We start from the raw sequence: 26,890 nt of genomic DNA, 5'->3' as shown, positions 1-26,890 counted from the left end.
CAATCTCGAGATGATGAAGACGCGCCTTATTATTCCGCTGCCATCTTCTCCAGGACAGGAGACAGCGCCTTGAGAGAGGAGAGGCGGGGATCGTGTTGCCTCCTTGAGGATGCAACCATTTTGTAACATGGACCTCAAGAGGGCCGACCGAGCACAAAACACGACCACATGAAACCGTGTCAATGGATGTAATGCGCCTGACCCCAGACCACTTTTCTAGGATGCCTCTCGGTTTGATGAGGTTAGAGGAATGGGAGAAGACAGCAAATGAAACAGTATCTTGATGGAAAGCGAATGCCAGACGTCAGCCACTCTAGGGCGAGCGGGCTGAAAGGAAATAATAGTGTTGTTCGATAAACATGGGGAAAGCGAAAGCTGTGCCAGCAATGTTTGGCTAATGAGGGAAACAGTATCAGCCCACAGTTATACACTACCGTACTTCTTCTTGTTTTCCTTCATGCTACATTGTTATTCTAGTATTCATGATCCTTTATTTTTCACAAGCTATAGTCAAAAGGGGCACCACTGAGATCAAGACATTGATACAAAACTGTATCACGCATGGATAAGTCAAACTAAGGAATCCTAGGGCAGAATCATCTATCATTTTCTATTCATGAATATAGAAAAAAAGAGATTATCCAGTGTTTTGGTAAGATGAGTTCCTTACAATCCTAGAAGGACCCCCCAATAGATGGCTAAAGTGATGCTCAATCACAAATCTCTAGAATACATTAATCATGATCAGGGTATCTAATGTGACTTCTGAAAGGTAAATTGTGTTTGTCTAACATTGGATTTCCATCCCTAATCTGCTTTATGTATAAACTGACCTTCTCAGTCATGACACCATTGAGCTAAGCTGCATGTAACTTGAACAGGTACAATCATCGACTTTTAAAAAAAAATCAAAAAATCTGACAGGCCTATACATTTTGGGGTCCCATACTGGAATCTTATATTCAATGTATAAGCTTTACCAGTAAATATTCTTCTGTACAGAAATGTGAAAGCTTATATACCAAATGTATAATCTATATAAAGGTAAAAGTAAATTGCCAGTTAACTATATGAAGCAGACACACTGCCTTTCATATAAAATATGGCACATACAGAAGTTCAATCCAAGTAATACCTTCTGTACAGGGCTTTTAAAATACAAAAAATAAATTCATCTCTGTGCTTTTAAATCGTTAACAAAATCTAATACAATTTTTTTTTTGTGTGATTACAGTACATGTCTTCTAACAACACATCTTTCTTCTTTTTTTCTTCAATTCTACAAGTCCATTTAATCTGCTATTTAACCTCTTGACTACTGAATTCTATCAAGCTCATTGGCTTAGTACAGAAACCACTCGGTCCCAGAAGGTGATGGGTTAACAGTACAAAGGCTTGATCGATGCTTACCACTGAGTAGCTTCCATACTGCGATGCAAGGTGGAGAGGTGTCTCTGAGTCCAGGGACATCTCGTTCGGGTTTGCTCCCGCTTGCAGGAATAACCTGACGGGCTCCAACCTTCCTTGCCATGCTGCATAGTGTAGAGGTCTCATTCCTACAGAGAAATCAAGAAGAAATAAAAGAAAAGTAAACTTCAGTGTCACTTTCAAACGGTAGCTGATTGTACCACATGTGCTCGGGTAACAATTGCTCCTAAATGTTCATCAACTTGTAAGTTTAACAGCATTGTTACAAAACAGGGCCTCATGGAAGACCACCATAATTGGTGAAATGTGCCACCCTGTATAAATATCAGAAATAAATGAATAAGTCAATTGAATCTCTAACTTCAACCATGGACCTAATTACATATACATCAACCTATTCATAGACTTTAATGTTTGTGAAGGGGTTTCATCTCTGAAGGGAAAGAATTGGATAACAATGAAAAGTGAAACTTTCAAACAAGAGTTAATTGATTGCGTGACAATTGCTCTAGCCACAATTGTTCCTTGGTCAACTTTTCAGGTTCACATCCAACAAATTTCAAATTCATCAAATTCATCTACACCTAATCCTGAAACATACCCATAGTGATGGGGTCTCATCCCTGAAGGGCAAAAACACTAAATAAATATGAAATTGAACTTCAACATCACTTTCAAACAATATTTGATTTTGCGATACTACTGCTCTAGCGACAATCGCTCCTTGGCCAATGTTTAACAAAATTTACTAAAATTAACCAAATGTCTAACTGAATTCATGGACCAAGCGCTATCCTTAACCTAACCTTAAACCTATCCAGAATCTCAATAACGACAACACAAACAATAAACTGTACGTTAAAATGTGTTTACAAATGTACAGTTTCAAAATTCAAACATTTGTGAACTGATAAACTTTCAAAGTCAAAGTCATTCACGCTGAACAGTTTAAACAATGTCCTTTCCCTGTTACCACAAGAAATCCGTGTTAACCAAGGAAGCCTGCCAAACAAAACTGTTTAACCAAAGAACCATGGTTGACCTCACATGCTGTCAATATATACTCTTCTATTTGCTCTGAGTAAACTTTGCATCAAAATGGCAACATCATGAACGTATCTGCATGTATATAACAGACACAATAACAAATGCCATCTTTTTATCTATTTTATTGATCAATGCCTGTAAATTCTTAAAAGATTCTTACATGTTTGTCAAAACTGTCAACAAAATTTGCTAAGGGTGAGCAGGGAATACATCTACATGTATTATCAATTAGTTCCTAGTTCCTTTCTGGCCCTTAGCAGATGAATTGTCAACTCTTGTACCCATGTACAATATAGGTTGTTCAGAAAGATTCCCCGGTGGGGTCACTCCCCTGCAAAAAGTGACACATATGACCGTTACCACCAATGCATTTAACCCCCTTTTGCGGTCAATTTCACGGACATTTTGTGAAATTTAACCCCCTTTTTTACTTCAAAACAAGGACAAAATCGTACTTTGGAATACCCCTATTTATAAGATTGTAAGGACACTTTCGCAAATTTACCCCTATTTTACCATATTTCAAGGACAAGACTCGGCTCCGAGAATTTTTCTTCCCGGTTTTCTCTTTTCCCTTCCCGGTTTTCTTTTTTCCCTTTTCCTGACCCCTATTTATCAATTTCGGGGACACCTGTGCACCCCTATTTTCTTTATTTCGAGGAATATTTTGTCCGCGGACAGTGCTTGAAATTGACCCCTTTTTCCGCGATTTTGGTAACGGTCATGTGGTCTGGAAGTCACATTGAGTGACCCCACCGGGAAAGATTCTTGATTCTAGAAATTTTGAGTCATGGATTGAGCATCAGGCCGCCACCTTCTCATATCATCTATCAAATTCTCTTTCAAAGCTTCCCTTATATTTCACCATTACCAACAAAAAAACCTTGAAAAACAATAAAGCCAGATAAAAAATTAAGTCTTTTTCTCTTATTGAGAGTTGGAAAACATGTGAGATGTACTTGTGTAGTCCCCGTCATATGTTTACAGGTCTGCAATATGCTGAGCTCTCGATCAAAGCTAATTCCATTCCAAGCTGATATTTGTTAAACTGCAAAATAGTTTCGAGCCACACCATGTTTACATCCCTTTTCGATGGAAAAACAGCTGAACTTCTGAACCCTAAAGCATGCTTGAATAGAAACTCACATTTTCTTGCCTTTTGTTGGGTGGTATTTACGCTAAACTGTTCCACTTCTTAGTGCCAAATTTAGAACATTTCATAAACACCCTCCCTGCAACTTGCAAGCTTAGGCATTTTCGTGTAAATATCCATTTCTTTTTCATAAACAACTTAAATCTGAGTAAATATGTGTTAATTTGCTGTAATAAATCACTATTTTCATGCAACAACAAAAATCAAGAGAAAAGAAACATATTTTGGAAACATGACATTGGAATGTCAATTCATATATCCTGACTTGTAAACAAGGGGAATTGGCCAACTGCTCACATGACATAACAAAAGCACACTCGGGACTGCCATTATCGACACATTACCCGCTGATGCCTTTTACAGATGTGTGTCCCCTATATGGTAATGATGCTTTAATTCGGGCCATTGGCCAGCGAGTGATTGACCGCTCTTGACTCTAAGAACAGAATATAAGTTGAAGTGTGACCACCTGCCTATATCTGAGGCCATATTGCCTTGAGTGTCAAGTGTTGAATGATAGTAGAGTGAGGAAAAATTGACAGCAAATTCAGACATTTCCCATGCATTCATATACATCTACATGTACATGAAATCCATCTATCATGCCTTCAGTTTTATGACAATGTTATAGAGGAAGCTAAAGTCCACCCCTCCTCCTCCTCCTCTTCTTCCCCCTCCTCCTCTTCTTCCCCCTCCTCCTACCTCTCCTACTTCTCCCCCTCCTCCTCCTACTTTTCCTCCCTCTCCTTTTTAAAAAAAAATTCTTCTTCATGCCAATACACTTAAACCATTTTATGTAAAGTTGCCTCTTTTTACACAGGTACATCGGGTGAGTACCTAGGCCTACCTTTTCCTGAAAACAAAATCCCTGAAAGGCTCTAAGCACTGTCAACAAAACTTTTTGTTTAAATCAAGAGGCATCAAATTACTATTTGAATATCAAATATTTTATTTTATTTACGAATGAAGATACATGTATATAACAGTCATTTCGATAACATGCCAAGATAACTGAATCAATTAAATATCGACTGACATCTTCCTGTGTAAAGCATCTTGTTACATATGTCTAATGCTTTCCTGAATTTAAATACAGTAGGTCCTCGTTGTAACTCATCAAGTTATTGTGCATTTCTTGAACGCTTTTCTTCTTCTTATGTTATGACGTACAGTAGATCATGGATTTTTAGGTCAATGACAGATTAGAACATTCCAATACAATACATCAATCCAAACTAATCACATCTATCTTCTTAAAAACCTGAATCTTCTTTACTATAAACTGAATCATTCAAGGATACAGGAGGGGCATTTACACTTATCTCATTCCAAATTGTTGTCGGAAAGTGCTACGCAACTACCCATAAACACGACGAAAAAAACGAAATTAAACAAAATACCTCTGGTGTGTAGACTGCTGTTTTTTTAAGTGTAAATGCTTGCTCTCGAAAAAAACATCTGTTTCATTATCCCGGTTTTTACTCACGTGACTCTCCTAACTCCAATGCTATTGCATTCAGAGAAGCGACAAGAAGTTCAGGCGCACAACTCACACACACACACACACACAAATCAGAATTAGCTAACACCCACATTTTTGACGGGTTTTTCTCAGTAGTGTAATGATACTGAAAAAATAATGGTTATTCAAATTGGGTTTTTTTACAATGTAAATGAGCCTAGAAAAGCCTTCAGCTAGGGCAATGCCTGCACAATGATCACTGGACCCATTGGCCTTTAATACAGAGAGGGGGCTAATGATCACCTACGTGTACTATTTAAACTATTAGATCTCATCACGGCAAGGTACAGGTATTACAGTCCAAGGCTTGGTCAAGGAATCTAAAACCAGTTAAGGTCAGTATAATCCATATACCCCCATTATAAAAATAAAAGGTATTGTTGTGGTCTTCCTTTATATAAACCTTCACTCCTGCGCTGTTCTGGTTGGAAGTGCCTCAATAGCCACGCGGAGGACATACCTGACTGCAGCTCAATGGGGAACCCTTTCCCATCGTCTTTTACCCGGCGCTTAGCATATTACCTGCCAACAATCTTTGATCATGATGGAGTGGGTGGATTTGAAGAAAATGAGATGGGGTTCGGGGGTAATATGCATGCAGCGCAAGATATCTCTGTTTGATTTGGATATTATGCATTCACTTTCTCCCTGCTACCCTACAGGAAATGCTGATATGTCTAGATCCAATAGGACATCTACTTATACTAGGAGTAGGTATCTGTAATGGGTATGGTTAATTCAAAAGAACATAATTCAACTGATCAGAGCCAGAATGGTGTCAACACTGTGTTAAAGTACATGTACATGTATGTGTAATATATGAGTTAATGCCCTTCTGGCACTAAATAGAGCTATAGATCATGTACAGTGTATATGTATGAAATATTTGAGGCTGTTATAGATTTACATATATATATAGATGAAAATACACTGTAGCATTAACCAATAGAAAGTACATGTATAGCAATATTGGAAATTTGGAACGAAGTTGCAAAGAAGTTGCAAAAAGGGCATTATCAAATAAAGTATAGAACGTGGAAATAGAACGTGGAAATAGACTAGAGATGGAAACAGATGAGAAAGCAAATGATAATTTCTCTTCTCAGAAACGTAAATCTCTGTGATGAACCTCTTATTGGATGTCTCAATGCAGACTTCATACTACTCCAGGGGTATTACCTGAATTGACTTCCTAATCCCTACCTCATCAATTAAGTATCCTTTCATAATCGATATCAAGTAGTCTATAGGTTCAGGCTTAATAAATGATTGACACCTTTTAACAGCCTGTTAAACATTAGATACACTGAAGACCTAAAAGTATCATAGTTCAAAGAAAAAGCCAATGGAAATACATGCTTTTACAATTTTTCATCACATCATGTTGACTTGTTAACATAATCAACAGAATGTCAATCAATACACATATATCTTAATAATTGAAGTTGGGTTTGGAATTGAGACTACAGACACATCTACTCAAATACAACAAGCTTGTTAAATGCCCACCGTGAGACACTTAATAGGTACTCATTAATACTTGACATACCTAGCAGTTCAATAAGAACGTATGAAGTGTAGTACATGTAGTAGTACGCCTACGATGAGAACCATTCAAAACATACTCTACTATATGCTCGGTCTACTGAGCGACGGATAGATTTCTATAGCAATGTTCGCACGGGACCGTACTGAAAACAAATCGCGTTCACACAGGACCTAAACAAGCGTTCGCTATAATCGACTACAAGATAGGCAAGCAATGATTGCAACTCTAAGCTGGAAAAACCTCAAAGTAAATTGTATTCACACGGCGTATACATTTAATTGAAGAGTAAACTTTGATAGTCGTTTGCATGTTTATCATAACATTGCTTGTGGTATGAAATTTCAAGCAAGCAAAGTTGAAAGTTTAGTCCTCAAGTACAAGATAATATCCTTGAGTTTAAAACCAAAAGCTAAATTTTAAGTTCACAGAGTCTCATGTGAACTTAGCTAACATGTATCTTACCACAGTATTGAACGGTGGTTAGACATTCAAATAAACATGATACCAACGCCTACATTTACTTCAAACAAGTCAAGTCTGCATGTATAAAGTTCACAAAAATTGTTACACCTACACACAGCATAAACAAAGATAGATTAGCCCTTTAAAAATAGCTCATAAGCTTCAGGAGCGTTAATACAAATCAATGTCTCGGCTCCTAGAGGTCGTATAGATGCCATTTCTACTTTTAAAATTGAACTTTAGGCTTACCCAAAACATAAGAAACGATACGATCACTATTGAAATTAGAGACCCTTAACAAAAATTACATTACTACTATTCTTACTAAAAATGGGGGGGAAATTGTAATTACTAAATTTACAATCATTGAATTCCGATAAGTAATGTAATGGAAATGTCTGATCATTGCTTTCTTTTCAAATTTTTCAGCTTATGCACCATATTTTGTCTGAAGCCATCAGGGCAATATTTAACTCATAAACTTTAACAGAGAGTTAGCGCTACTCGGGCTCAGAACAGACGTACCAGCTCCCCCCCCCCCCCCCCCCCCCCACCAAATCTGAACTATAAGCCTTTTCTTCCAAATCTCATTTCGTTAAAATTCTCAAAGGGCTCAAGTTATCATGCATATTATCCATCACGCACATCAAATGACTTACCGGTATTCAAATCTTCAAAGTAGCTGCAGCTATTATTCTCTATCTGTATAGCTTGCTTCATGAAGAAAGAAATTACATTTTCCCCCTCGTTTATTTATGAATCGGTCCCTCAATCAATAAAATGCCCCATCACCTTCTCCAACTCTATGGCTTCTTCACTTCCTATCATTATCATATAATTTCACTGCTCATTTGCTGCAGTCGAGGAAAATCCTTTCATCGTAAACAGGCAGAGGAGAGGTTTCCCATATGTTCCCATGCCCAATTTTTTTCAAAACATGCTATAATTATGTGGAATTCCATATGGTACTTGAGCTATTTTAAGTGAAATGGGTTGAATAGGTGTTAGGCACACAGGTTCGTGAGATAGATGAACCATGGACCTACTAAGAATGGATGAACACATATGTGTACATGTAGGGCATAGGATAGGCCTTTAAGGCTATCCGCATACCACTGGTCGATTAATAGGTCTACGAATAAGAAGATTAGCTGTGCGCTGCCAGTTCTGTTCATTCCGCTTGACTGGTACGTTTCAAGGTCTTGGCTGCTCATCGAGCCTTGGCTTCACACCCAATACTTCCAGGCGAATATATATCATCTGTTCGGAGCCAGAAGGGCATTAACTCATATGCCGTTTCACAGAATCAATGCCCTTCTGATATACATGTACAGGAGGAATTAGGTGGCATTTAAAGAAAGCTGATCTTTCTAGAGCTCTACCCACCCATGCCTACCCACCCACCATAGTTGGTTTCCTTCTACCTACATCAAGTAGCAATAATTTGCGATGGAGACAATTTGCCATTACATTGGAAGTCAGAGCTTAACACAAACAAGAGTATGATATAATTGGGCCAGAAAATGTAAGATCCTCCTTCTACCCCCCCCCCCCCCCCCACATGAGTCTCACCTTGTAATTCATATCCCCCACCCCGTGCTGATTTTCTCTTTACATCAATGCTGATGAAAGCATATTTCAATTTGACTCAAGGTAAAGCAATTGAATATATCAACATGAGTCTTGCATTCATATATATGGCCAACATTTTTGATATTCAACTTTTTTATATTTTGAACAATAAAACTTGTTAATGTTTTTTTTTCTCCAACAAATTCAAGGCTTTTTTTTTACATGATACTGGAGGACAGGATACTCCAATGTTTACAAATAAGAGAAAGCATATAAATATCACAATGATAATACTATTATCAATAGAACAAAATATTTGTAATATCAAATAGCATTAGAGGTCGAATGAGGTGGACTGTACTTGTTCATAGCACCAGTTTATTGATCCAAACACGAGTTATTGTGTCACAAAGAGCATGTTGTGTCCTTGACAAATGTAGCTGGAAAAACGTGAACTTGTTGAATAATACACCTCGTCTTGCATCATCCTACTATTGATTGTGGTACCTAGTATAAAAACTGGTTTAATTACAAATCCAAATTTATGTGAACGTTCAATTCAATACCCTATCAGTAGCTGAGTCAACATGGTTTCTAAGTAGAAAGAAAGAGGGGGAGAGACTCCTTTCTCCCCCCCCCCCCCCAACAAAAAAAGTTTTTTAGATGGGGGCAGGAAAATGGGTTCCTCTTAATAAACCATAACTCTTTAATTGCCTATATGGATGGATCCTAGTATATTAAATCAAATTATATCTATTTTGTTTATTACATGGTATCCAGCACTCAAAATATACTTGGGCTAGGGAAATTCTTTTATAGATACTCCAACGACAACTGCCGGTCAATTTCATGAACTAAGTGAAGAGTTTAACAACAACCAAACACAATACTTAACCCTAACACCAAAACCTAACCCAATACCCAATTGCAACCCTAACCCTAACCCTCTATCTTTGAAAAAAAATGAGCCCAGAACAAATGTTGTCAGAGCAACTGTACAAGGTACAAGGTAACTGCACAGGGTGGCATCCCTAGACATACACTGTAGTACGGAGATCACAAAACCCAGAAACCCGGCCACAAACCTTTCCTAAAATAAGCCATGGCATTGTGAAATCAATTAGAATCACAACCCATGGAGCCTAGCCAACTATGGGATTCCGAACCCCGTCAACATGAATGTACATTATCTCTGACTTCTATCATTTTGTCTACCCACATTTGACTGAGATTGTACAACCTACATGAACATCAAGCAGACTTTCTGACTCTTCGCTCGGTTCATTGTCGCCCCCTTTGTTTACATTCATTCATTTCATCGCGAGTTTGCAAAACAACAAATTAGCTTTTGTGGGGGAAATTTGGAAGTCAAACCCCAGAACAGCAAACTTCTAGAAGTTCAAAATTCACCTCAACAAATAGCTCCCATTCGAGAGGGTCTCTCATAACCGGGGTATTCAGAGCAACCTTTTGCCCCCCTCTCTGTGAACCAAATTACAATTTGATTTGATTGTTTGAATGCTTTGTGCTAATGAATAGAGATTGGATGGTTTGTTGATCAAACTTCCGCTGTGGCTGAAGGCGATGCTATATAATAAATAAAAAAGGCCATGTTTGGCTGACTTCAAGCACCAATACTGGGCCAAAAGTTGAAAACATCTCATCTCGGTAAGTGTATGTATACCAGAGGGAAAAAAATGAAAACGTGTTTTGAGTGATAAATTGTTACATGTCCCTGTGAAGTGATTCAAATCAAGATTAAAATCTCAACGTTAATGCGTGTATAGAGGTGAATGAATTGCTCGCCCCATTGATATTTCAATCATTTTACATGGGGGAAAAAAATGTTTTTACAAATATTCTCACATCTCTCACAATCTCTTAAAGGCCCACTGCACTACTGGTAGCTACTTGCGCCCTCTATATAACAAACAATGCCTAATCGGTGACCATTGGTCCCCCATGATCCTCTTTTTCTTATGTTAACTGAGAGCTGAGTTGATGAGATAACCACCTGTCCAGTGACCTTGCAGAGCGGTCTAATCCCTCCTGTAAACTACGGCAGATAAGCTTTAAACTATCATATGCTATGTTCCCATGAAACCATCACAGTTTTAGACTTTAAGTTTATTAGTGAAACATCAAAGTTTTAACAAACAATCCACTATTAAACAACAACACAGGGTCAGATCGCACAGAAATTACTGCTTGAAGTTTTAAACTACATTCCAGGGAAGTAGTTGTTTTAATACATGCTGCAAAAGGTAACCCTCTTTAAAATTATGTTTGCAAGGTATGTAACTTTGAGTGAGGACCTTCGTTGCTCATAGATTTCACGTTAACCATACAGTCACTCCAGGTTTAAAATTACAAGTTAACACAACTAAGAATATGTCTGCAAGTCCTTCACCACAATATACATGTAACCTCAAAGTTTAAAACCACAAGCTAATCTTTAAACTTTCCGGTCTGTCGTGCGAACCTAGCTATTGCCAGGGAAACTCAAGCTTCTACTTCAAGGTGTGCAGGCGGGTCAATTAATCCCCAAGGAGTTCAAATAATCATAACGTGACCTTTTCAAGAAACATACGCAAAGCCTTACAAGATGCATTCTGAGCACGATATCTAAACCTAGTTTTCCAGCACTTGTACAGTGTAACATCGGCAAGCAATGTAGAAAATAGCATTTTTGTTCACAGGAGCTTATTTGAGATTTGCTTCAGTACATATCTTAAGATAGTTATATTATCAGTGATTGTCCTTGTTTAAAGCTCATTTCAAGTTTTATAAGTTCCCTTTTCTTTTTTCTTTTTTTTTAAAGTTCTCTTTGTGATTACCAAAGTTATATGAACATTGTCCCTTTTTTCCCTTCTTGGCTTTATAAAGAAATGAAATTTGTAGACAGGCCAAACTTGATAAACTAGCAAATAATACATAGATACATTGATTTATTGTGGTAAATACAGGCACATTTGCTGATAAGTGTCTCATCAATTAACAGTAGATGTACGTCAAGTATCATAATCATTACCTAATGACACATTCTTGTTATATACATGTTGACGAGCTCTAGAAAGCCACAAGAATGGAATTTACTTTGAAAATGTTTAATATGAAAACGAACAGAAAACACATTTTATGTAGGAGCTATGTGATACTGCTTTTAGGGGGTGAAAAAGAGCTTGAAGCCACTGAGAATGGGGCTGGGATCATCATTTATCAACTTCTTTCAAGGCAAATCTGACAAATTGGTTAGAAGAGCTTACCAACAATGCATAAGGGATTGTGGTTATAAACATCCAAGGCAATTCTTTCACAATGCATGGAGGTTTACATGTACAGTACAACTGTATGTAGCTTGTTGATTTCTCTTGAAATGTATAAAATCCTCCTGAGAATATTGACTAGGAAGATTATTTAGAAGAAAGCACTTAAAACTGTACCTGTATTTAAAGATGAAGTTGAGTTCTGGTCATGCGATTGCATTGTGAAAGAAACGGTGTGGAATCGACCAGAACAGGTTGATCATCTAGCATATAAGAATTTGTGTGTATTGCAAGGTTCTGGAATCATCAAAATGATAAGAAATTTGGCCAAGTCTTGGTAAAGTTACAAACACTGTACACACATGGGACTACACGAACACGGGGCGTAAAAATCCTAACCCCCCCCCCCCCGAGTTTTACGATGTTACATGACATATTTAGAATATGAAGGCATTTGAAGAGCCATGCTTTTCAGGGAACATGTCTTATCTGATGTTCTTCCACACTTGCATAATAAGAATGATAACGCTCTCAAATTATTTTTTACCTCTTCCCAGAACTCAACCTTCTCTTTAAGCCTGATTAACGACTCTAACCATTCTCCGAATAAATTATGTTTGTGTGTGCTAGATCACTACAATTTTATCAACTCCAGGTAGAGTTGCTGTATAGGAAAAGGAGCAATTATTATCCCATTACCATTCAATTCAATAATCTATTCATCAAACACGGTAGAAAAGCAGTCAGAGGAAGAACAAATAGTTATTAAATTTCAGACTCCATTAAAATGATACATGGGGTAGTAAATCATGCAGAATCTGTCGGAGTAGACAGGATTCAAAATGCCTTCCGATAGATACGATCCACTACCCATTATCACACCAATTAAATCCCCATAGGAGTGACTGTATCCCTATGGATACCGCCAAATGATGCCATTTATCTTCCGCAAATGGCCTTAATGACCCCATCTCCCACTTCCGAGGCGGAATGGGTCCCCTGGCTCCCTCTCACCTTTGTTATCTTTGAGATCGACGATGATGTGATGGTGATTATCCAGGAGGGTTCCCAGGATGCCGCAGTTCCCGTTGAGGGCGGCGTGGTGCAGTGCGGAGAATCTGCATGAGGAGGAGTAATCAATGAATGGTTGTTACGCATTGTTTATCATGAAATTAATGATACAAACCGGATGGTGACTGTGGTAGAGGGAGTGGTAGTGGTTGAAGCAGGACTAGAGAAAGTAGTAGCTGTTGAAAGTGGGTATGAATGTAGTAGCAGAATCAATGGTTGGAAAAGTGGTAGTGATAGCAGCAGAATTAGTGGTCGGAAAAGTTGTAATGTTAGTAGCAGTGGTCATGAAAGTGACAGTGGTAGGGGTAGCAGTAATGGTGGTACAGTACCTAGTAATGGCGACACTTTGTATTGGAAGTGGTAGTGATAGTGGTAGTGAAAGTGGTAGTGAAAGTGGTAATGGAAGTGGTAAAAGTTGTGGTAGTGATAGTGGTAGTAGAACTAGTAAGGGTGGTAAGGGTGGAGATGGTGGAAATGGTAGGGGAAGTAGTAGTGGTATTGGTAGTGATAGTGGTGGTGGTAGTGGATGCAGTATCAGAAGACATAGTGGTAGGGGTAGCATTGCTGGTAATAATAGTAGTGGTAGTGGTACTGGAAGTGTTAAGGTAGCTGTAGCAGTGGTAGTGGCAGTGATAGTAGAAGTGGTGGAGGTGATAATGAATTTATCACTGTAATTATGCTACATCATATTAACTTGGATATGAAGGCTGGATGCTAACGGCTGACCTGAATTCAATTAAAACCAATAATGTCACTACATTACTACAACACTTTTCAAATGCATTATGATTTGTATAACAAGAATATGAGTGGCACTTTTGATGTTATCATAATTTGCAAAATTGGAATTTTGCCAAATCAAAATAAACTTGCCTTGAACCACCAAAAAGGATAGAAAAATATAACACAAATGATATGCAATGGTATTCAGAACAAAAACTTTGTACTTGTCCTACATTGTAAGTTCTGCTTTATATAGAATACATTTACAAGAGATTTCAAATATGCTAATTACATGTACATGTATGTAAGAGGTAAATGCATGCGTAGTGCTTCAATAGAATAATAAGAATCCAACTTGATTTGGTTTTGTGCACTTTTATTTATATTTGTCCGATCTACGATTTAATCTTGATGAACCACAACCATGTCTGTATGAATGTAACCTGTACCATATCCCAATAAAAAGGTTTTGTGCACTTGTGTTTTTATTTGTCTGATCTACCGATTTAATCTCGTTGAACCACAACCACGTCTGTATGAATGTAACCTGTACCATATCCCACTAAATTAATGAATAGCGTGAAACCCCATTCATCCAGAACACTGCAATACAAAATGACATAGCCTGAGGCAAGTAATGTCTGAAACCAGAAAATGGAATAACATGTGTGTTTATTTCTCTCTCTCTCTCTGTGCAATTTTTCTCCCAAACCTTTCATTTCCTTGATCTAAACAACTTTGGAATATAACTTGAAGTACATTGTTGCCTCATGTCATATTTTTCTTTCTTCAGCCCCCCACACCCTCCTTTTGATAAAGCTAATTTTGTTCAATTAATTTCATGAATTAATTACTTTAATAGAGGAAACATCAATCATGCGTGTAGCCGCAAGTCACTGGCATGCTACTTTCAATAAGTATCTATCAGGGCCTAATTGCTTGAATTGCCAATAGAAAGTAATTAATTATGAAATCAAGACAAACAAGAGCAGGAACTTGTGCCTCATGAAAAGTGTTTTGTACTTCATAGAAAAGTGTGCACTTAAAGATAAACTTGAGTACTGGTAATGCGATTGCATTGTGAAAGAAAAGGTGTGGAATGGATCAGAAAAGTTGATCATATAGCATGTAAGTAATGGTGTGTAATGCAAGGTTCTAGAGTCATCAAAATCATCATAAATTTGGCAGAGTCTTGGTAAAGTAACAATTACTTACACAGATAGATGTATATGGGACAACACACATTGTGTCGGGGCTAGTACTACCCTGATTTCCTTATCTTTCTATGCTCATTACTCAGCCAGTATACATTTTCTTCCAAAATTGTTTGGCACACGACATTTATTTGTAATCTTGAACATTCAGTGTAAGTTTCGTTAGATTCTGTGAGAATTCATTTTCTTTTTTTACCAGAACTCAAGTTTATCTTTAACCATCCTCAATGGTATGAAGAGGAGGATGAGTTCTTGTTAAAGTAAATATAGGCCTTCTCATTCTTTTAATCCTAATTATAGGATTATCATGGTAGAAATTTTATATGAAAATAATATTTCTTTTAAAAAATTCTAAGAATAATCTATTTCAAAGTGCTTTAGAAAATAATAAATAAAACTGCAAGTTGGAAGGAAGAACAGAACAGATTGTGAACAGTTTGAAAACTACTCAATTATTGCAGGCTTCTTCAGACTTCCATGTTGCTTGTGTTTTGTTACTTCAAATTTTTGACAGCACATGGATGAGTGAATGTACTCACGGAAACCATTCACGCTGGGCCGAACACCTCGACAGAAAAGTCTGGCAAACCCTGAAGCTGTCAAAACAATTCATCATCCTTTTCATCTTTTTAAGAAATCCTTTCAAATAATCCTTGAACTTCACCTTCTCCCTGCCTTCTTTCACTCTGTCGTTTTTGCCTAAATTCTTTGTTGACTTGACTTTTCTCTCGTCACTTTATCTACTTAAGCATGAAAAATTGCAATTGTCATCAAATTCACACCCACAAGGTACAATGCATTGATGCTTGTAAATGATGAATTATATAGATGAGAAAAAGAATATTTGCTTGCTTACCCAACATCATCTTGGAAGTTGAGAGGTGATTTCTTGGAAGACACACTCTTTCCTGCAGAGACAAAAACAAAAGAGACATTTTTTTTAATCAGCTTTAAAGTATAGTTCATGTTTATCTCTCACATACCAATAATCTTGCAACACTATTGGTCTAAATGCGGTCACATGGCAAATGATAGATTGTATATATGTTGGCGGTCAGAGTAATAGTACAAACTTTCAGACATGTGATAGTCTTTTATCTCTGATGCCACATACACGTAGACATTCACACTAAGGTGTTAAATATCTATGTCACAAATATATGCACAGGCTATTGACATTGAAATCAGCATGGCATGCAAATTAAAATCAAGCAATCTCTTCCACATCCCACCCTACTATGCCCCTACCTACCTGTACATGTATTTTTCACCTCACCTACCTCCATTCCTACCCCCCCCCCCAATCCCCATCCCCCACTCCTATCCTTTCCCTCAAACACACAGGGTACAATCGCACATTGACATCGCCATGCAAATAAAAATCAGGCAATCATACTTTCATCATTTCACTAACCACCACATGGCCCCAACCAAATTGAATATCATTGCCAAATAATGACTCCATCACAAAAATATACTCTCTGGTCATTCAAAAATCATCTCATGGAAAAATTGGCCCTCGTCTTTTCAATTTAATCCCCCAGGCCGCGGCAGGGTAAAGCACTTATTACCATATTACTCCAATAATACAGTCCTCGGGATCTCATTGAATCACAGACGGTAAACGAGAGCCATGTCAATGTAGTAGAAACAACTAAAGATGTATTCAAATATATGTTTCCTAACAATATTGTGATTCACTGAAATGGGACATTAATGACTGTTTTCTGCTCGCTCACTCTCTCGCTCTCTCTCTCTCTCTCTCGCTCTCTCTCTCTCTCTCTCTCCATCTCTTTCTCTCTCACTCTTGTTCTCCATCTTTCTCATTCTTTCTCCCCTTCTCTTCCATCCCCTATCTCCTCCCTTTATCCATCTCTCTGTCTCTCTAAGCCTTATCTCTCTCCTTCCTTTTCTCTTCAATTCCCCCTCTCCCTTTGTCCATCTCTCTCTCCTTCCCTTTCTTTTACATTCTCCCTCTCCCTTTGTCCATCTCTAAAGCTATATCTCTCTCCTTCCCCCTTCTCGTCCATTCTCTCTCTCTCTCTCTCTCTCTCTCTCTAAGCTACCTCTCTTCTTCCCTATCTCTTTCATTCTACCTCATAAATGTATGCCCCTCTTCCTCTCATATCAATTTCCTACATTTTCTAGTGTCTTCATGTCTCCTTCTATTTTTATCATAATTATTTCAATCCTCTTTCATTAACGGTATCTTATCTCTTCTGCTTAATATATCATCAGACTGTTACACCAACCGCATACTACAGTACATACCATACATCATACATGCAAGCGATAAAACCCATTTCGCTCTTCCCGGTATATTCGATACACACAAATGTTTGAGTTTGAACACTAATGCCACATTGTAGTTTCGCCAATGCCAAGAGCTATCGACGAGCCATTCAAAGGCAACACTAACCAAGCACATTCCTAAACACCTGCAAATATGTAATTCAAATGTTGTATTTTTTTGCGCCATTCACTCCAAACGATGACTAATCAATCCACATTCCGTGTATGTTGGTTTCGCGAAACGAGAGGGGAGGTCCGGCTTCCCTTTCCCCCGACTGAATAGAACATTTCACCCGCAGTTGGCATAAAATACACAACTACTGATTCTACAATAAACAGTCTAAAAGCTCGACCCCCTCCTCCTTCCCCTATAAGACTGCAAATCCTTTTCGCCAATTCTCTACTCCACAATTGAATTGGATTTTTTCCCACACGTCTCTATTTCAAGTCTAAAAACAAATCAAGTGAGGCTGTTTTTCAGGCTGTGTACACGGCTACCTGGACCCGTTTTTTTATGCAGGGGCTACACGCAGGATTAGTCTCCAATATTTCAGGCAAGATCGCAGGGCAACACAATACGCAATGAATATGATTGGTAACAATCACATTTATGTTCATATCTTTGCCTATCATCAAATTTTTGGAGCACCGTAAAATTTAGATACAGAAACAGATTCTTCTTGTATCAACAGAATATAATGTCAATGTTTACATTTATATGTACTGTACATAGAGAAAGAATGCGAGATTCCTAAAGTTTGAATACATACATTTTTTTTTAAAGGCTCAAGGCTTTATGATGGGGATCACCATCAAATGTAAACTTCATATACTTGAAGATAAGATATTACCTCTCTTTTGTATGCAATATCATTTTGCAAATATAGCTTCATCACCTGCATGTGGCCAAAGCAAACAAAGAAAGAATCACAAAAGACAAAAACATGTAGAATTGCTTCTGTACCTGATCTGTACCCGAGCTGCACCTAGTAGTCATTTCCCACAATTTCTCCTATCGATAATACCTTCTCCCAAACCGCCTACTCAAAATTCATTGTAACTAACAAGCTGAAGGTCATTGTCACTGTCAACGTGCAAAAGCGTCTGTATTCTAAGACTAGATGGATATAGAGGAGGAGAAAAAAATAAGGCAATTGACCTCAGGTGGCCAGAGCAAAAGGTAGGATCGCACAGCAGGGCATGGGCATGAATAATCATGAGAGATCAAGGGGGATACCCAACTAACATGTACAGTTTTTTTTACATGTACACTGTAGCTGCCTGTTCATCCGAGAGGGAATTTATACCAAACTTGTATGAAGAAACGTATATACTAGACAGGGCGAACACACTTCAAAATGAGTATCATATATAATTATGTAATAACAATACTAACATTCTTTTGAAGAGGTCAGTTGACAGGAGAGCTTACCGGTCATCAGTGTGCCCTCACGATAAGCCTGCCATACAGTCTCATATGATACCAGGTTAAAACGAAAAGGGAACCCTGATATTTTATCAAGTATTATTTTTTTAAATGATGCTTAAACAAGCATTAACAACTTATAGGACAGTTTGTTATACGACATTTAGACTAGGACAAGTTAATCACTTTATCAAATATGGCTATACAGTTTTCTGTACAACTACTGTACCGTAAGTGTATACCATGAATTTTGATAGTGTAAATGGGGGTTACATGAAGAGTGCATGATTTGGGGTACTAGAAAGGAAATGTGCGTGGAATAATACATCCATGATGAGTGCTGCGATAGATGCACCCCAAGGAGCTATGCCACCAGTGGACAACATCAAAATTGAATCATTCCTCTTGAAACAACTTTTCAAACTACTCAAATTTCTGTCGAGACACGCGTTGCAATGAGAGAGTAAAATGAGGAAGATTGATTGCTGTCTACTGAATGACAGAAGAAACCAGCATTGAAAAGGGAAACAATTCAGTTCCACAAGAAAAGCTTGTATCTTTACTGTAAAAGTATTTACTCATTGAAGAATGATGGGATTATCAGCATGCATCATAACTAGCAACACTGATATTGTTAATATCTTATCTGCTGAATTCTCTTAGGTATTCCCATTCAAGCATACATAACAGGATTGACAGAAACAGATTGGTTCCTGGCTTCCTGCAATAGGTTGATAAAGGCAAATTAAGCACTGGTATGTCTATTTTGTTCTAATAACACAGATATTTATGTTCACTTGGCATTTCATCAAAATAATGGACAATTGAGAATATTACCAATATGTCATGAGAAATCATTTCTCACAAAACCCTAAAATTGGTTCAATTTTTAAAGGCAGCAGGAAAGGAGTAAATGATTGGTCTATGATCAATAGCGCTCAAATGGTTATAAATTCTAAAAATATGTTCTTGAAAAAATTACTTTGTGCACTGTGAGTATAGTGGCATTTCTAAAGATTGATGGACAGTCCTCCAACAGATGAATAGGGAGAAAGATGACTAGTATTAAACAGGAAAGCATTACAGAAAATAGATGAACAAAACATGAGAGAGGACATACCTGCACATGTAAATGTATATTTATGAGTGAGAGACAGAAGGATAGAAACATAGACGCAGAGACTGAGACAGATGGATAGAGTAAATGGAGAGACAAAAAGAAATAATGAGAGGATGACAGAGAAGGAAGAGGGACCCACAAGGATTGACAAAGATGGAAAGGAATCACGAGGCATGCAGGACGAGAGAGAGACAGAAAATGGAGAGACAGAGAGAGAGGGGGAGAGAGAGAGAGAGAAAGAGACAGAGAGAGACAGACAGACAGAAGAAAGAGAGAGAGGCAGAGAAGAAAGAGACGGAGAGCATGAGGAGAGTGTCAAGTGTCTTTGGGATCTGTCCTACAAGCTCATTGATTAAAGATGAAGCTCAACTGATTTCCATTAGCGAGTCCCATGGTCCATAATCGTTTCTTAGGAAGGCTACAAAGATGAACCCAATGATCACGACAGTTCAAAACAATAATGTATACCGGTATCTGTAAAGCGCTTTGAGAGGGCCTGCGGTCCTGAAAAGCGCTACATGTATATATGTAAGCACGAACTATTATTATTAAAATGATGCCTTCTGCTGAGAGCCAGAAGGGCTTTTAACTCACATCCTTTTGTCATTTTAAGTGTATTAAAGCCCCACTGCACTACTTATAGCTACATGCGTCCTCTATATAGCATACAATGTATATTCGGTGACCATTGGTCTCCCATGGTCCCCTTTTTCTTATGTTAATTGAGAGCTGATTTGATGGGTCAACCACATATCAGTGACCATGCAAGCAGATCTAATACCTCCTGGCCAAACTATTGCAGACGGGCTTTAATCAATATTTTATTGGATTTTACAACTTGTATACAATTTACAGATTTGATTAAAAAAAGCAATCGTACGTGAAGCCCTTCTGAATCTTGAAAGGTGCATCTGCTAATCATTCAGTCCCTGGGAACAGGCACAAGGTCAGGTCAGAGGTCATAGACAACACAAGAGACAATGAATGAAAGGCAAAAAGAAGCAGAAATACAGGAAACGATATTAACTACATAATATGGGTATATGCTGAGAAACTCTCCATGTACGAGGAAGCAAAGGTCATCTGAGGTCACAGACTGTCTAGGAGCACCGAAGACAGGTGCGCACTGTAGGGAACCAAGGGATCGAGATGACATTTGTATTTGTATTTGTATGTGATTGTTTGTACAGGGCAAAGGTGGAGATAAATATTCACTCAATTTGAAAATTGGGGGTGGCAGGATTGATGAGGAGGAGGATGGCCTGATGAGGGTGGTTTCCATGGTGATGACAGTATGATATACAATGTACTGTGGCAATGAGTGAGATGATGAGGTGAATGATAATGATGATTTTGCCTCTTTTTTTTTTTTGCCTCTTTTTTTTTCCCCAGTGTACTTGTCTTTTCCATTAATTTGTTTATTCATGTGCAATTCAGTTCCTTTTTACTGTGATACATGTATCTCTTGAAATGTACACTTGTCTATTCCATCAATGTTTTATTCATGCGCAATTCAGTTACTTGAAATGAATCAATGAATACCATTTATCTATCTATCTATCTAGTATTTTTGTCCTTCTTTTCTTTCTCTTTCTTTTTATTGGTGCTGTGATGATGAACTTGGTGATGTTCCCTATGATTGCAAGGAAAAAGGTATGGGGCCTTCAAGGGGTCTACAGACACTAGTTACTTTGTTATTTATCAAGGAAATCAATATACAATTTAAATTTGTAATTCGGATGAACAACTGGAATGCCAGCATATCATGGAGAGGTGATCCAATATGTGATTGCAGATCATTCACTTTCCTTCATTTACGCCTTGAGCACCCTCTGGGTGGATAATAAATTGGACATTCCACCATTCCTAACTTACATGTACATGGAAATATACTTCAGAATCTAACACTATATATTGAAGCTACATGTCCATGTACCTGCTCTTTTAGTATATTTTACAACATAAACAAAACAAGCAAGCGATGCATTAACATTTTCAAAAGACTTATGTTTATTTTACCTACCAGTATGTGTACATTACATTTACTAGCACCTCTGATCATCTTTTAAAAAAACAAAAAAAGAAGGCCTACTTTGAAGTCAAGATATATATGTTGACTGACTTGGACAACTACAAAACACTGCATTATAAATTACATGTAGATTTCGGGTAAATCTATTCAATCAAGGCCCGTTGCACTAAACACCTATTTTGTCAGATCAACATGACATTCCTAACTTTGTAAAAATGGCTTAAAGACTGGGTGGGTGTAGAAACGTTGTGAGTCCCGAGACTTTGTGGATTTGTTTCGCTTCTTGGTTTCTTCAGAAACAGGGATTTGCTTCACTTCTTCCCAAATATTTTCCCTGGATTAGTTGCTTAAATGATTTTTAGAGCATTTTTTGTGTCTGGATACTTAAGAAATGTCACATTGGACCACTAATTACAGTCTTTTCCCACTAAAGTTGGTGGACTTCCAATGAAGCAAGAAGCCAGATAGGTATAGGGCCCCCGTTGAAGAAGATCTTAAGTACATGTAAAGTATATCCCAATATAAAAGAAAAGAATGCAACAGATACTTGGAGGAATGTTGCACTTATACTCTTTTCACATTGGTTCTGCTTAACCCCGTACTTTGCTTAGCCCCGTACTATCCATAACCCCGGACTATTTTGTTTGGCTTTTCACACACGCTGTTTTTAGTCCCGTACTAGCGCCTATTCCGGAATAAGAAAATTCACGCTGTTCTCACTGCAATTCGTTAACCCCGGATATCGTGAATATTATGATTGGACATACTTCGCATCTGACCAGCTGCGATATGCTCCATTGCGTAGTACCGGATTATTTTTCGTTTCTGTTCTCATTCATTTGCTTGGCACCGCAATTGCGGGGTTAGCAGGAGTTAGCACTACAATTGCGGAGTTAGCCCTGCTATTTTGCAGGGTTAGTTAACCCCGTACTATAGGTGGGGTTAGCCAACTTTAGCCCTCTTTGGTAAAAGCCAGTCTGAACAGAAAGTGGAATAGGCTTAACCCCGTACTATAGGTGGGGCTAAGACCCCCCTTAACCCCACCTATAGTACGGGGTTAAGCAAAATATTGCCAGTGTGAAAACAGTATTACAGTGCACTTACACATGTATATGAAATAGAATTCTCCAGCAAGAGTTTAAGTATAATTCATCTGTTCATCGGCTGAAGGGCATTAACTATCTATGTTTGGAAGTACATGAATAACTAACGCCCTTCCGGCTCCAAACACATGAATTGTACTCTGGAATTTTATTTTAACTGTTCTGTAAAAGCATTATGCTTTTTGATGTAAATATATGTTCATGTTTATTCAGGGCCCCATGGAAGACCACTACTTATCGATGAATGGGCTACCCTGACAAAAGATTATGAATAATAAATTGACCATTAAAGGTATGAAGGGGTCACACATATATTCAAGATTTGACATGGTCATGAATGCAGTTGAATTTATTTGACTTCAAAAGAATGATCACATTTAATAATGCTACTAACAATTTTGTTTAATTTGTACCATACATGTACATGTATATATTTTAAAAATTACATTCTAACATGTACATATATACCAGTGTCAGCACCATCTTGCTTCCAATTATCTATTGCACCGATGTTTCAATGTGTACTTTAATAACTTACATCTTTCACATTACACTCTCACAAAAGTGTAATTATTGTTTCTTAACTTCTGTTCACTACACAAGAAATTACTGAAAATCACTTTACGTTTATGCCATTTGGACAAATTGGTTCTGTAATTGTGCACATTGTATATAGACCAACATCCATTTGAAATCACATAAATGCAGTAATTTACATTTCTAAAGCATTGCTCTATGCAATTACGCAGCCACTAATAGACTGGACATGTAGCCTTTATACATGAAACCATCACAGTACCTTGCTAAAAATGAAAGTTTCTTGAGACACAGACATTTATGTTGGAGTTTTTTTTACTTCAAAAAGAGGCAATTGTACCACAGAATAAAATCAGTTTAAAAAAAAATGAATTAACTGCCCTCTTACTCTCAGCAGATAAATCTTTGTAAATCGACAGTAAAAATCGACACCTTAGGAGTGATGCTGGATGATTTAATTTGTCCCATTGAAAAGGACAAACAGATTGAACGAGAGAGAGAGAGAGAGAGAGAGAGAGAAGGGGGGGGGGGGAGTTAGGGAGAAAAATGAGAGGGAAGGAAAGGAGAGAAAAAAAGAAAGAGAAGAGAGATTGATGCCATTAGCCACGTACATTTGCACTTTAACGCCACAATGGATTCTCTCTAAAGACCGGGTTATAACAACTTTACAATCTGTTGTATGTAAAGTGTCAGGCATGACATGTGACATGCAAGTTCTCTTAACGAAAAACCTTGCAAATCAATCCAATTAATCCAGCCTTTGTACCAATCTATGGCACATCAAGCAGTATGAAATATAAATCACTTCGGGAGGGCCCGTCAATTCTAAAGATGCTTGCACAAACTGATGCAAGTGGCACCAAAATGGGACAGGATTACCTCGAAAATCTCCAGGACTTATCTTCTTTTTTTTTTCTCACTTGGACGGTCTGTAAAAGAAAGATTTTAATCCCTTTGTAGAATGCCAGCAGGCAAGTTAGGAGTGTGTGTGTGTGTGTGTATGTGTGAGCGGGGCACCTCAAGTAGTCCTACGCTATAGAAACTGAGCGAGTCAATACACTGGTGTGGTTTACCTCTGTATTTAAGAGGTGTGCATGCTTCGTGGGGCCTCTCGCTGAGAAAGACTTTAATTTTGGTGACAGCCCCCCTTGAGCCATTATCATACAATGCAATGGGTGGAAAACCAGTTTCAGAACAGTCTCATGATCTAAATGCACTCAAATCTGCCTTCCTTGCGTGATAGGCATTTAATAAGCACGGTCGACATGCATGAAAACGTTTCTTTCTCCAGCCCCAACCCTTGCCCTCTCCTCTCTCCTCCCCTTCTCTCCTCTCCCCTTCTCTCCTCTCCCTTCTCTCCTTTCCCTTCTCTCTCTCTCTCCCTTTCTCTCTCTAACTCTCTCTCTTTAATCTTGTTTCCTTCTCTCCCGTGTTTTAAGTCCAAAATACCATCTTGTTTAATATATGTAGTCCTCAATCTGAATGCAAATTAAAAAATCTACATGTACAGTACATATATACATGCATGTAAGTATTCAAATTTCAGCTATCTTGATGCACATATTATATAAATCCTCTTATAAAGTTTATACCATTAAACACTCATCCCATAAACCACCACATAATCCTGTATTTCCTGCATTGCTCTCTCGGATATATGATCCATGTATAAATGTACTTGAGAGTCACTGAGGCTGTTCACACCAGCAGAGATAGCGCGCGCTAGACCGCGCTATCTCTGCGGTTTGGAAGGTACAACGTCGTTTTGGTCCGCCCAACAGCGAGCCACGGCGAGCCAAAACGGCGTGCCACTGGAGCACCTCTTGGGGGTGGTCCACGAGAGATAGCGCGGTCTAGCGCGAGCTAGAAAAAAGGGGGTGCTACGATAGACCGCGCTATCTCATTGCGGTGTGAACAGCCTCACTGATCACGCTCATCCATGAACTAGTGGAGCTTCAAATTTATGGACAGGATGACCTATGCAAGTTTCATATTGCCTTCGTAACAAGCTCTCCCAACCTGCATCAATTTCAAACACCATGGCGATGGCTTTATAACACACCCTGACCAATTTATATGTACATGTACTATCCCTCTTGATGGGTATAATTTTACATAATATACAAGACATTAACAGAATTACATGTACTTAATTATAACTCGAGTGATTATTCCCAGTACCATCACTCATTAATCAATTTCTTAATCTCCTAATTCTTCATCCAGCATCTTTATCTTTCTCAAATTAGTGAGCGGTATCTTGTTAGTGTAATTAATGTTTTGGCAATCCTACATGTACATGTATACAGTGTATATAATTTTTACTGGATTCGCTGAAACGTTTTAATTCACTTACAAAATTTACACCCCTAAATAGGTTTCCAGAGATTTTTCAGTCCAAAAATACTAATTTCTGATATCAAACTGATCTTATGCCATGAGCTCATGCATGCATGCTCGTACATTTTATTTAAATCGTCTCCAGAGAGCTAGAAGGGTATTTAACACAGGGTACCATAGACCTTCTGGCTCTCAACAGAGGACTTATCTCACAGACCAATTAAATTAGGAACTAAAAAATCAATCATTGCTAAATTTACCAAGAAGAAATCTTCCTGGTCTGCTGCCTGGCTTAGAGCCTGTACTCCTTCTATTCAGGAGTGCTTTTAATTAAGCGCAATTCCACTCACTCCATCCACCTCTACACCAAGCATAGAGCAATTTGACTCATTAGCTTAATGCCTGAGTTTCAGTCATCTCGGTGAATTGGATTATTAGGCTCGCGGAATCAGTGTCATAGAGAGAGAGAGGGAGCGAGAGGGGATAGATTTAATATTCTCGGTTGTCACATGGCGTTCAATCTCCACTCAGTCGTATGCTGGCAAAATCGCGACTTTGCACTCTGCGCACGGGATGGGTTGTGTATACGGACTGGCGCAGGATTTAATCTGACAGGTTCATCATAGAGAGAAGGGTACATGTTGCTATGGATTGTATGTGCATGAGAGACGTGCAGATCTTTGCACAATGCACATGAATGTTAAATGACATATCCAATCATGCAAGCGATATATGACATCCCACTTTTTAATTGCAAACTTGCGAGAGGTTGCGATGATGCCAATTGGTTTTCCATCATCGTGATCCCATCGGCAATATGTTCGACTCACCACAACACAATGTCGTCAATAAACACCACAGGCATAATTCATACAAAGCAGGCTGACATTACAATATTTGCTCTACAGTGTACGGTACGTTGCATTCTGGTGATCTACAGGTACATAAATATCAACAAATGGAGAATTCTATGTTTTTTAAAGGAAAGGAAAATAGATCTTCAGCAAGAAAACTCCTCCATTTAACCTGACAG

General features: G+C 38.1%; 1 protein-coding gene across 1 annotated transcript in view; it reads right to left on the bottom strand.

Annotated features, from left to right (window-relative positions):
• LOC590908 (TRIO and F-actin-binding protein) overlaps positions 1 to 26,890 on the bottom strand; it is a 106,082-nt gene that overhangs the window by 63,300 nt on the left and 15,892 nt on the right. Inside the window, exons 2-4 of the mRNA XM_030984215.1 lie at positions 15,864 to 15,915; positions 13,014 to 13,117; positions 1,411 to 1,556 (exon numbers count right to left, since the gene is read on the bottom strand). Coding sequence (XP_030840075.1) covers positions 1,411 to 1,556; positions 13,014 to 13,117; positions 15,864 to 15,915 — 302 coding nt within the window. The remainder of the gene's footprint in view (positions 1 to 1,410; positions 1,557 to 13,013; positions 13,118 to 15,863; positions 15,916 to 26,890) is intronic.

This window comes from Strongylocentrotus purpuratus, unplaced genomic scaffold (assembly GCF_000002235.5).
Source record: "Strongylocentrotus purpuratus isolate Spur 01 unplaced genomic scaffold, Spur_5.0 spur5_scaffold_14, whole genome shotgun sequence".
Taxonomy (NCBI): Eukaryota; Metazoa; Echinodermata; class Echinoidea; order Camarodonta; family Strongylocentrotidae; genus Strongylocentrotus; species Strongylocentrotus purpuratus.
This window is presented reverse-complemented; position numbering and strand designations above follow the sequence as displayed.